Here is a 13,686-nt window from a genome sequence, read left to right as displayed (position 1 = left end):
CTGGGTAACTATGGTGACAGCAGGACAAGGGGCTGCTGTCCAAGTCTTGCCGTCCCCACGAGTTGTGCGTCAATCCTCTTTATGTCATTTTTCCTCCACTGCTTCTGCCTCCTCAACCTCCTCTCGGTCTTCCACCTGCACCCAAAGCCTGTCTGGTCATGCCACAAGCTTTCTAACTGCGCAGAAGGGATCCTGCACACCTCCTTACTATGCTGGCAGTAGGGCTCAACGTCATCAGGCGGTTTTTACATTGAAATGTCTGGGAAATGTGAGTCACACAGCTGAGGAGTTGTGGTCAGCTCTGGAGAACCAATTTCATGAATGGTTGTCTCCACTGGACCTGAAACCAGGGAAGGCCGTGTGCGACAATGCTGCAAACCTGGGTGCGGCCCTTCGCCGGGGCAATGTCACACACGTGCCTTGTATGGCTCACGTGTTGAACCTGGTTGTCCAGCAATTTTTAGCCCACTATCCCAGACTAGATGGCCTTCTGCAGAGGGCACGGTCGCTGTGTGCTCACTTCCGCCGTTCGCATCCCGCAGCTCAGCGACTTACATCTCTACAGAAGTCGTTGGGCCTGCCACTTCACCGGCTAAAATGCGATGTGCCTACCCGGTGGAATTCAACTCTGCACATGTTGCAGCGACTGTGGCAGCACCGACAAGCCCTGGTGCAATACGTTCTGACGTATAGCCTGGGCCAACGAGATTCAGAGGTGGGGCAAATCACGCTGGAGGAGTGGTCTCAGATCAGGGACCTATGCACCCTTCTGCACAGTTTTGAAATGGCGACGAAGATGTTTAGTGCTGACGATGCCATTATCAGCATGACTATTCCGGTGATTTACATGCTGGAGCACATGTTAAACAGAATTCGGAGTCAGGTGGTGGCACAAGAGGAGGTGGAGGAAGTAGAGGAGGAGGAGTTGTATGCGGAAGGGCTAACATCTGCAAGGTCCAGACGGTCGGCAGCACCAGGGCGGCAGGCATGTGAGGGTGGGGGAGATGATTTTACCAGGGCGCATGGTAGCAGCCAAACTAGTGAGGAAGGTGCAGGAGCCCAGGAAGAAGTGGAGGACGAACTGATGGAAGACTCATCAGATGAGGGAGACCTTGATCACATTTCTGTTGTGCGAGGTTGGGGGGGAGAGGACAGAGGAAGGAAGCATGATTGTTACCTCGCCACCAACACAACAGGGACTTGGTGCTCCTGGATGCGCAACACACATGAGTGCCTTCTTGCTGCACTACCTGCAACATGACCCTCGAATTGTGAGAATTAGAAATAATCCTGACTACTGGGTTGCCACACTGTTAGATCCCCGGTACAAAAGTAAATTTGCAGAAATTATTCCTGCCATAGAAAGGGATGCACGCATGCAGGAGTATCAGCAGAGACTGTTGCAGAATCTTACATGTGCTTTTCCACAAAATACCAGTGGTGCACGTAGTGAATCTCACAGTTCCAACTTGCCAACCGTGGTCTGTATGGAATTGTTCAATAAAGGGCCCAAAATTAAGATAACATAGATGGGAGAGGTCTCTATGAATAGGAATTCCTAAGTATTTGATACCCTGTGAGGGCCAGGCAAAGGGAAAGTTGGACTGGATGGAATCCTATACGGATTTAGGGAGGGAGACATCGAGGGCCTCAGACTTCGCTGCATTGATTTTAAAATTTTACCATGTAACAAAGTGATCTATTTCAGCCATAACAGCAGGGATGGATATATGTGATTGAGTGATATATACTAGGACATCATCAGCAAATAGAGAGCACTTGTACTCGGTGCCTCCCACCTCAATCCACCTAATATTGGGGTTATGGCGAATTGATGAGAGCAGGTGCTCCGTCACTAGGATGTATAAGAGAGGGGACAGAGGACATCCCTGCCTTGTCCCATTGGTGATTGTGAAAGGTGATGAAAATGTTCTGATGCACCCCCTGGGCCTTGGGACACCCGGAGCCGGACCCTTTTTGGTGGATGCTGGTGGTTGTAGTCTTCGTGGCGGCGATCCGGTTCCGTGGCTCAGGGCGGTCAAACCAGTGGCGGAACTATTTATGTGGTTTTGATGTTTAAATGTCCGACTACGCCACCCGTGGATTGCGGTCAGAGTGAACCGCCGCTACAGGGCAGACCGCTAAGGCTGGTGTTGTGGGTGCAGCAGAGCGTAGCATAACTCCCCACGGGAGGAGTATAGCCTCAGGGCAGTGTATGCGGAGGATGGGGGTGATGGTGCAGGGCAGCAGCAGTAACGACACGGAGTCAGTGATGCAGTTCAGGGCCTTTACTCACAGTTCTTATTATCCAGACCACGTCTGCAGGTAACGGCTGCCCACGTCGTACTATGCTCACCAGGTGAGGGGCTCAGACAACTCCCAGATAACTTTGGAGCGCTTCACAGGACCCCCTTTGTGTGTCCTTTGTCTGGCCTTTCTTACCAACACTTCTGTCCGGCTGCCTCGGGCCTCCTCTTGGTAAACTTGGCGCCAGTTTCCCTGACCCTATGTGGTGCCTTCCTAGCGGGTGGAGCAAGGGGCTGCGCCACATAAAATGTCAGAGCCTCCGGTTTCTAGCTGAGGGTCGTTTCCTGCCTCCACTAGTTCGGGGACCGGTCTCCCCCTTTGGCCTGACCCCTCCACGCAGGTGGATTCGGGCGTGCGGTGGCGACTCGCCCGTCCGCACCCCTGGGATCCCTTCATTCCTCGTTCCTGGAGCCTTCTCCGCTCCTCTTCCTTCCTTCTCCCTCTTGCAGGCCTGGGCCTCTGTTACTAGGCCCGCCTCCGGAGCAGAGCTCATGCAGAGCCCCTGCTCCCTGCCACTTCTGCTCAGACTTCTCTGCACTGAACTAAGATGGTGCCCACCTTTTATACTCCCTTCTCAATGCACCCAGGAACTGCTTCCTCCCTGCTCCTGCACTGCAGGGTTCCCCTTCCTCAGTGTTCCCTCCCCCCACTCCAGCCAGGGACAGGGACTGTCGTGCCCATCTCAGGGGCATATTGGTCGCCCTGCCCCACGGCAATGTGGTGTAATGCATGCAGGTGTCGGGTCCTGATCCACACTCCATCCTTATCTGAGAGTGAGATATCACACCTCTGGGTGAGGTGCAATACGTCTGTAGCAACCGAGCCCTCGGTGCTACAGTTCCATTTATCTTCAGCCTAGGTGACGTATTGTGATACAGGGCCGTGATTTTGGCTATAAAAGGGTCCCCTAGACCCCTACCCCAAGCTTTTTAAGAGAATCATATATGGCGTGCCAGGAGACTCTATGGAATGCTTTCTCGGCATCCAACGAGAGTATCTACTTACAAATTTTTAACTGCATCTAGCCCAGGAAATACTTTGTGCCTAGTAGCAGTGTCTGCTAGTCAGCGGATTATCCCGGCTGTTAAGCAAGCTACACCACCTGTAGTTTGGACACTTAATTTTTTCAAAGGAAATGCTTCGGGACCACGGGATACTTAGTGAAGAGCATCAGGAGGCACCCCAAGGCATAGGGGCTGGGACTGGCACTAGGATGCCTTGCGGTGGACAGCCGAGCTCGATCCTTATAAAAGCTTTTTAACTGCAGCAGCTTTAGTGGACGCTACTGGAGCTGGAATTACGCGGCTGCTGGCATGAGACTTGCCCTCCAATAGATCCTTGTAAATGGATTTAAAGTGTATTCATTCAAATTAGAGGGACAATTTAAATTAAAAAGCTTAGAGCTGCCTCCACCACAGGGGGGCTCGCTCGACCCACCAGCGGACAGGCACCAGTATTGGGAGAGGGGGGCTGGCCGTCAGGGTTCACCGCGGCTCTGGCACAAACCCGGCGACACGGAGGTGGCACGGGCAGGAGCGGACTGGCCGTCTCGGCTTCTCACTTTTTGGATTTTAGAAGGGCATGACATGCCTATATCTGTGTCTCCCCCTCCTTTTACTCCTCCACCTCTTTTCTTTTCGCATGACTATATGTACTTGTCACTTTTCCATGTGTTAGTTGTGTCTTCTGAGCAGTTTGTCAGCTTTTGGACACCTTTGAAGGTGTTTTCTATGTGTTTCTATGTGTTTTTGTTTGCCTGCCATTGGTTTTAACGGTGTTCGAAGGTGTTCGACGAACAGTTCGACGAACAGTTCGGCGAACACACGGGTGTTCGACGAACCGAACCGAACTCGAACACTACGGGGGTGGCTCAACACTAGTTGTCATGTCTCAATTGCTATGAGCGCCACCTAGTGGTCAGCGCTCATAGCAAGTGAGCATTTCTCCTGCATACAAGCGATCTGCTCATCGCTTGTATGCAGTAGAAGCAATCAGACAACTGCTGCTTCTAGTCTCCTCTGGAGACTATAGAAGCAAGCAGAAAGTGTAAAAAAAAAGTTTTTAAAAAAATTAAAAAAATAAAAAATATATAAAAGTTTAAGTCACCCCCCTTTCGCCCCACTTAAAATAAAATATATATATATAAAAAAAAAACCACATACACATATTTGGTATCGCCGCGTTCAGAATCGCCCGATCTATCAATATAAAAGAAGAATTAATACAATCAGTAAATGGCGTAACGAGAAAAAAAATTTAAACGCCAGAATTAAGTTTTTTTGGTCGCTACAACTTTGCAATAAAATGCAATACCAGGCGATCAAAACATCGGATCTACCCCAAAATGGTATCAATAAAAACGTCAGCCCGGCACGCAAAAAATAAGCCCTCACCTGGCCCCAGATCCCGAAAAATGGAGAAGCTAAGGGTCTCGGAAAATGGCGTCATTTTTTTTTTGTTTTTTTAGCAAGCTTTGGATTTTTTTTCACCACTTAAATAAAAAAGAACCTATACATGTTTGGTGTCTATGAACTCGTAACGACCTGGAAAATAATGATGGCAGGTCAGTTTTAGCAATCTGTGAACGTGGTAAAAAAAGGACCCAAAAAACAACTGTGGAATTTCATTTTTTTTGCAGTTTCACTGCACTTGGAATTTTTTTCCCATTTTCCAGCACACGATATGGTAAAACCAGTGATGGTGTTTAAAAGTACAACTCGTCCCGCAAAAAATAAGCCCTCACATGGCCATATTGAACGAAAATTAAAAAAGTTCTGGCTCTGGGAAGAAGGGGAGCAAAAAAGGAAAACACAAAAACAGAAAGACCCATGGTCGTTAAGGGGTTAACATATTTCACAGGAAAGCACTTTCACTTTCGTTTTTGAACGTTTTATTGTGAGCCTGTAAAAGTGGCTTAATACCTCTGACCACGTTGTTGACAGCAGTGACCTGGGGGTCAGAAATGCTTCCAGGGGCGATCCCCATGTTGTCCCCATGTCATTTGAGCACTGTCACTATCGTTTTGGGCACTTTTTAGGCTTTCTACAGACTGCCGGGGGAGCCGCCGCAAAAATGTTCGGGTCTCCCATAGACTAACATTGGGCTCGTTGCTCGGGTCGAGCACCCGAGTATCACAGTGAGCTCGGCCCGAGCTTCGAGCACCCGAGCATTTTAGTGCTCGCTCAACACTAATCAAGATAAAATGTTTTTTTGAACTGATGGCTACAAAACTGTACGGCGTCACAAAGGTGAGGAGAACAAAGAAAAATGTATGGTCTCTACAGTGAAACATGGTGGTGGCAGTGTCGTTATGATGAGTTACATGAGTACTGCTGATGTCGGGGAGCTACATTTCAGTGATGGTACCATAAATTCACAAATGTACTTCTGTATATTGATAGAGAAGATGCTTTCATCACTCCATGCCCTAAGTAGACGTGCAGTTTTCCAGCATAACAAAGATCCAAAACACACATCTACGGCCACTGTTGCATTTCTAAAGAAGAAATGGTGAAAGTGGTTCAGTGGCCAAGTGTCTCCTGATCTGAAACCAACAAAAGACCTATGGGGAATTCTGAAGAGACAAGTGGAGCATCGATCTCCATCCAGCATTCCGGGCCTAAAAGAGGTCATTTTCGAGGAATAAAAAAAGATAGATTTTACAATATGTCACCATCTTGTTCATTTCATGCCCAAAAGACTTGGTACTGTCTTTAAAAATCATGGAGGTCGTGCAAAATGCTAGTTGTAGTAGTTTTTGATGTGGGGTGTATTCATTTTTGCATCACCTAATTTGAGTAAAACCGAAGATTTTGTAATAAAACTTATATTCTTAACATTACTTTCTTGTTATGAGTTCGAAAATGTTCTATCAAACTCAGTCTTGTCAAAATTTCATGTTCAGTGAGATATTGATTAAAATCTCACTTTTCAAAAGGGGTTTACTCATTTATGCTGAGCACCATGTATACATTTGTTTCCTGAAGAGGAAATCCCCCACACTGCGCCACTTATTAAGAATATGAACCACACCATTAATATATAATTAGCCATTGTGACACCCACTATATAATTATAAATTGATAAGCCTTCGCTCTGCCCCCCATTATCTATAATTATCTATAATTAGACACTTTTCCCTCTCTGAATAAAAATACTAATTAGCCATTCTGCTCTTCTCACAATTCATTACCAGTCACCCTCCTTTGTCCTCAACCCCAACCACTTTCCTCCTTCTACTCCCTCTATTTGTTACAATTACATGTCCTTTCCCCCAGTTCATTATACCTTCACTATCCTCTCTTGCAGCACATCTGTAAGTACCCCCTGAGCTGTCAAGCTGCCAGGGGTACTTACAGTCACCGCTCATAGTATAGTGAGCAGTGCTGTGAGCGGTGACTGTAGTCGCTGGGTGCATGCCCAATGAGACTGAAAGCCGGTGGCTTCCAGGAGGAAATAAGTTCATTTCCTCCCGGTAGCCACACTTTGAGTAAGGCGGACGGGCAGCATTTTAATGTTATTTACCTGCAGATTAACCCTAAATATCAATGTATACCTTCATAGTCTAATTGATGAGATATACCAAATGACTGGCCATATATATAAAATCAAAACCACTTTAAAGAATTTCAATAAAAAACACATGCAAAAAGTACCTCAAAATAGGAACACAAGACCAAAATTCCTAACAATGTAAATGACCAAAATGTATTCACTTAATAATGCCTGACATAACATAATCCCAGATACATAGCCTGCCTAGTGCTAATTTTATGTAACAATAGCAAGAGGCATTAATAGACTGCGGTCTCGCGTGGGGGCAGCGGGACGCGAGACCGCACTGTGCACAGGACGTGCATGTACAGCATCAACATACTAACATGTAAGTAACCATATGATTTTGTGTTACTGATGTTCCCTTCAGCATTACATGTACTTGGCATTTGGCAGGATAATAAATATAAAGAGTGTAGCATCAGTTTAACATAGGATGACAGTCTATCGATGCCTCTTGCTATTGTTATATACAATTATCACTAGGCAGGCTATGTATTTTTTCCAGACTGTAACTATATATAGCTGCTTGTAACACTTGATTTACTCAGCAAAGCATTATGATCACTTCATTACCATCATAAAACACCACCAGTAGTTTAGGTACTAGGCAGCCGTACAGACAGCGTGGCTGGGGTGATTGCAGCAGGAGACACATAGGGATGGAAAGGTTCCAACACAGTTATTATACATCTGTACTTGCCACAAATGCATTAGGCAATGTGCATCGGTGGCGGTAAGTGCAGTCAGGGTTGTCACTTCTCTTTCATCCTGCATTCTGCAGTTAGCTGGTGACACAGATATTACCTTGGTAATGTCATTGCCATCTGCACTGGGAGCAGATATCTGGTGATCTGACATAGCCGGTTAGAAATATGAACTTATACAGCCCACTGTAAAAAAATGACCAGAAACTGTCACTGACGCTGTCCAGTTCAGCACCACGGGCAGAGTCCAACCCAAGCCCCAGGAGGCGAGAATGTGCAGTGAACTGGGAGTCCTGGAGCTTCTAGATACGGGAAGGAAGTAAGGGCTGAGAGGAGAATGAAAGATCTACCAGAAGTTGTGAAACACCATCCTCTAGAGTCTAGATCAGCAGTCACTTATAGAAAATGTTGCCTAATTAGCATTCGTTTTGAAGGCTTTGTTCACATGTCTGATTGAAGATTAGATGTGTACTTTCTGCAGCAAAAATGTGACGCAGTCTCTGATTTCTGCAGTGATTGTGCCATCAGTTTGTGATTTGCCCCATTGTCTTTCAGCTCATTTTCTGTGGCATATGTACTGGGTCGAGGAAACCCCATTGACACACATGGGATGTGGATTGTTTTTGAATTTGATATGAATTTTTGGGGTGGAATCTGTGCTGAAAGCCACAGTAGATTTGGTGCAGACATTTCTACAACTATTATATTCATTTGGCCTCCTGCTAAAACTGCCCCACTCGGAATGGAACTCCTTGTTCAGTTGCATTTCTGCAACTAAGTTTCTGTGTATAATTACCCTTTAAGGAGCATTAATTATTTCAGGACACCAACTGAAATAAAAACCGTGGATACTCTCCACTGGATACTGGATATTTTACAGCAATGTCAGCCCCGCTATTCCTGGAGAGTGATGTGACGTTGTTATCTTACGAGACAGTTGCAGCCAATACAAGGCCACTGTTTGGTTGCATCTCATCGATATTCCGTCAGGGTGGACATCAGCTCTAATGTAATAGTAAGGGCTTCAGCTAAACAGTGGCCCCTCATTGGCTGCAGTTGTCACATGAGATAACAATGTCCCATCACTCTCCAGGAACAGAGACCCCGACATTGCTGGATCGGCACCGCTGTGGAAGCTGAGTAGCCGCTGAAATAATTGACCTGGGGTTGTCCAGTAGTTGACATCTCCTTTAATATTGCTATGTCTTTGTATGGACACATGTTACTTTCTCTTCATGTTATAAGCCTGTGTTGTGCTTGTGTTTTTGAAGAGATTGATGAGTGTGCCCGACCGGATAATGGAGGATGTGCCCAGCGCTGTGTTAATACATTGGGAAGTTACAAATGTGTCTGTGACCCGGGTTATGAACTGACTCCAGATAAGAAAAGCTGTGAAGGCAAGTATATTCCCAAAGCTCCTGAAGAAACTTAAGGCGAACCTGTCCCTTACCATAAATATGTATATTTTCACCTGGTGTAAATGCTGCTGTTCTCCTGCATCTGGCATAGTTTTGTTCCTGCGGCACACCATTCTTGAGATTTAGGCCACGTTCACATGTTCAGTATTTGGTCACTATTTAACCTCAGTATTTGTAAGCCAAAACCAGGAGTGAGTGATAAATACAGAAGTGGTGACGTGTTCCTATTATATTTTTCCTCTGATTGTTCCACTCCTGGTTTTGGCTTATAAAAATTGAGGTAAAATACTGACCCAATACTCAGTGTGTGAACGTGGCCTTAGCCTTCTCTTCACTGGCTATAAAGCTGGTCTTTTCAGCCATATGGATGTAGTCCTCAATTCTTCTCTATGGCAGCCTTCCGGAGGACCAAGCCCAGTTGGCTAAAAAGGCTAGATTTACATACAGAGAAGAGAGGGCAATATCTCAGGAATCGAGACACTGAGGTATAAAAGGTAAACAGCACCAGATTCAGGAGATCACTCAGTAAATACAAAATGTACTTATCACAGGTGGCAAATCACTTTAAAGAGATTGTATCATCTTTCTTGTATGCACATAATCAAGAAATGTTACTTTTTACAAATTGCCCATTTCATGTAATTCATCTCATTGTTCAGAGATTTCTTCATTTTTTTTCTCTTTCTTAGTTGCATGTGGAGGTGTTATCCCAAAGCTGGATGGTACGATAACTAGTCCGGGTTGGCCTAATGAGTATCCCACAAATAAAAACTGTGTGTGGCAAGTGGTGGCTCCAGCTCAGTACAGAATATCTCTACAATTTGAATTTTTTGAACTTGAAGGAAATGATGTAAGTTTAGCCAACACAAAATGTAACTACTGTCAGTCAGTGTTCCCTATAATCTGAGTGGCTGCTTGGTCATGCAGATTCCTAAATGCTCAGCAGGAATGGCAGTGCAGTGAAGAAAGTACATAAGTTTCTAAATGCATCAGTATGTATAGTGGCTTGCGAAAGTATTCACCCCCTTGGCATATTTTTCGTGTTTTTGCTTTTTTTTTTGTTTGTTGAGCGTTTGCATCAGTTTATATAAAGAACATGCCTACAATTGTGAACATTTGGTTTTCTTTTATTTGTGAATAAAACAACAAATAGGACAAAATAATAGAAAACTTCAGTGTGTAGAACTATTCACCCCCTAAAGTCAGTACTTTGTAACGCCTCCTGTTGCAGCAATTACAGCTGTAATTCACTTTGGATAAGTCTCTATGAGCTTTCCACATCTTACCACTGGGATTTTTTCCCATTCCTCAAGGCAAAACTGCTCCAGCTCCTTCAAGTTAGATTGTTTCCTCTGGTGAACAGCAATCTTCAAGTCTGACCACAGATTCTCAATTGGATTAAGGTCTGGGCTTTGACTAGGTCACTCCACAACATTTACACGTTTCCCCTTAAAGCACTTGAGTGTTGCTTTAGCAGTATGCTTTGGCCATTGTCTTGTTGAAACGTGAACCTCCATTCCAGTCTCAAATCACTGACATATTGAAATAGGTTTTGCTCATCCCTCATCCCTATTCTGGTATGCATGGCACCCCTCACCCCCAATCCTGGTATGCATGGCACCCCTCACGCCCAATCCTGGTATGCATGGCACCTCTCACCCCCAATCCTGGTATGCATGGCACCCTTCACACCCAATCTTGGTATGCATGGCACCCCTCATCCTCAATCCTGGTATGCATGGCACCCCTCACCCCCAATCCTGGTATGCGTGGCACCCCTCATCCCCAATCCTTGTATGTGTGGTACTCCTCATCCCTATCCTGGTATGCATGGTACCCCACCCCTCATCCCTATCCTGGTATGTATGGTATCCCTCATGATGGTATGCATGGGCCCCTCACCCACATCCTGGTATGCATGGGCCCCTCACCCACATCCTGGTATGCATGGCCCCTCATCCGAATCCTGGTATGCATGGCACTCCTCATCCCTATCCTGGTATGCATGGCACTCCTCATCAGAATCCTGGTATGCATGGCACCCCTCATCCCCAATCCCGGTATGTATGGCACCCCTCATCCCCAATCCTGGTATGCATGGCACCCCTCATGCCCAATCCTGGTATGCATGGTACCCCTCATGCCCAATCCTGGTATGCATGGTACCCCTCATGCCCAATCCTGGTATGCATGGCACCCCTCATGCCCAATCGTGGTATGCATGTCACCCTTCATGCCCAATCCCGGTATGCATGGCACCCCTCATCCCCAATCCCGGTTTGTATGGCACCCCTCATCCCCAATCCTGGTATGCATGGCACCCCTCATCCCCAATCCTGGTTTGTATGGCACCCCTCATCCCCAATCCTGGTATGCATGGCACCCCTCATCCCCAATCCTGGTATGCATGGCACCCCTCATCCCCAATCCTGGTATGCATGGCTCGCTTATCCCCAATCCTGGTATGCATGGCTCCCTCATCCCCAATCCTGGTATGCATGGCACTCCTCATCCCTATCCTGGTATGCATGGGCCCCTCATCCCCAATCCTGGTATGCATGGTACCCCTCATCCCTATCCTGGCATACATGGTACCCATCATCCCTATTCTGGTATGTATGGTACCCCTCATCCTGGTATGCATGGCACTCCTCATCCCAATTCTGGTATGTTTGGCCTCCTCATCCCAGAAACCTGGTATGCATGGCACCCAATCCCTCATCCTAGTATGCATGGCACCCAATCCCTCATCCTAGTATGCATGACACCCCTCATCCTTATCCTGGTATGCATGGTACCCCTCATCCCTATTCTGGTATGTATGGTACCCCTCATCCCTATTCTGGTATGCATGGCACCCCTCACCCCCCAATCCTGGTATACATGGTCCCCTCACCCCCCAATCCTGGTATGCATGGTCCCCTCACCCCCCAATGTGGGTATGCATGGTCCCCTCACCCTCTAATACTGGTATGCATGGTCCCCTCATCCACCAACAATGTTATGTGTGGTACCCCTCATCCTGGTAAGCATGGTCCCCTCACCCCCCAATCCTGGTATGCGTGGTACCCCTCATGCCCAATCCTGGTATGCATGGCACTCCTCATCCCTATCCTGGTATGCATGGGCCCCTCATCCCCAATCATGGTATGCATGGTACCACTCATCCCTATCCTGGCATACATGGTACCCATCATCCCTATTCTGGTATGTATGGTACCCTTCATCCTGGTATGCATGGCACTCCTCATCCCAATTCTGGTATGTTTGGCCTCCTCATCCCAGAAACCTGGTATGCATGGCACCCAATCCCTCATCCTAGTATGCATGGCACCCAATCCCTCATCCTAGTATGCATGACACCCCTCATCCTTATCCTGGTATGCATGGTACCCCTCATCCCTATTCTGGTATGTATGGTACCCCTCATCCCTATTCTGGTATGCATGGCACCCCTCACCCCCCAATCCTGGTATACATGGTCCCCTCACCCCCCAATCCTCGTATGCATGGTCCCCTCACCCCCCAATGTGGGTATGCATGGTCCCCTCACCCTCTAATCCTGGTATGCATGGTCCCCTCATCCTCCAATAATGGTATGTGTGGTACCCCTCATCCTGGTAAGCATGGTCCCCTCACCCCCCAATCCTGGTATGTGTGGTACCTCTCATGCCCAATCCTGGTATGCATGGCACCCCTCATGCCCAATCCTGGTATGCATGGCACCCCTCATGCCCAATCCTGGTATGCATGGCACCCCTCATGCCCAATCATGGTATGCATGGCACCCCTCATGCCCAATCGTGGTATGCATGGCACCCCTCATCCCCAATCCCAGTTTGTATGGCACCCCTCATCCCCAATCTCGGTATGCATGGCACCCCTCATGCCCAATCCTGGTATGCATGGCACCCCTCATGCCCAATCCTGGTATGCATGGCACCCCTCATGCCCAATCCTGGTATGCATGGCACCCCTCATGCCCAATCGTGGTATGCATGGCACCCCTCATGCCCAATCGTGGTATGCATGGCACCCCTCATGCCCAATCCTGGTATGCATGGCACCCCTCATGCCCAATCCTGGTATGCATGGCACCCCTCATCCCCAATCCTGGTATGCATGGCACCCCTCATCCCCAATCCTGGTATGCATGGCACCCCTCATCCCCAATCCTGGTATGCATGGCACCCCTCATCCCCAATCCTGGTATGCATGGCACCCCTCATCCCCAATCCTGGTATGCATGGCACCCCTCATCCCCAATCCTGGTATGCATGGCTCCTTCATCCCCAATCCTGGTATGCTATGGCTCCCTCATCCTCAATCCTGGTATGCATGGCTCGCTCATCCTCAATCCTGGTATGCATGGCTCCCTCATCCCCAATCCTGGTATGCATGGGCCCCTCATCCCCAATCCTGGTATGCATGGTACCCCTCATCCCTATCCTGGCATACATGGTACCCCTCATCCCTATTCTGGTATGTATGGTACCCCTCATCCTGGTATGCATGGCACCCCTCATCCCAATTCTGGTATGTTTGGCACCCAATCCCTCATCCTAGTATGCATGGCACCCAATCCCTCATCCTAGTATGCATGACACTCCTCATCCTTATCCTGGTATGCATGGTACCCCTCATCCCTATTCTGGTATGCATGGCACCCCATCCCTCATCCTGGTATGCATGGTACCCCG

At 47.6% G+C, this 13,686-nt stretch overlaps 1 protein-coding gene across 3 annotated transcripts in view; it reads left to right on the top strand.

The window, feature by feature from the left end:
* TLL2 (tolloid like 2) overlaps positions 1-13,686 on the top strand; it is a 324,249-nt gene that overhangs the window by 285,138 nt on the left and 25,425 nt on the right. For all 3 annotated transcript variants that reach the window (XM_073685707.1, XM_073685708.1, XM_073685709.1), the window contains 2 exons: positions 8,840-8,965; positions 9,676-9,836. In XM_073685707.1, coding sequence (XP_073541808.1) covers positions 8,840-8,965; positions 9,676-9,836 — 287 coding nt within the window. The remainder of the gene's footprint in view (positions 1-8,839; positions 8,966-9,675; positions 9,837-13,686) is intronic.

The sequence above is a fragment of the Phyllobates terribilis genome, unplaced genomic scaffold (assembly GCF_046119375.1).
Source record: "Phyllobates terribilis strain yellow unplaced genomic scaffold, ASM4611937v1 Scaffold_5__5_contigs__length_657084704, whole genome shotgun sequence".
NCBI lineage: Eukaryota > Metazoa > Chordata > Amphibia > Anura > Dendrobatidae > Phyllobates > Phyllobates terribilis.
The sequence above is the reverse complement of the archived record's forward strand: the minus strand, read 5'-3'. Positions and strand labels throughout refer to the sequence as shown.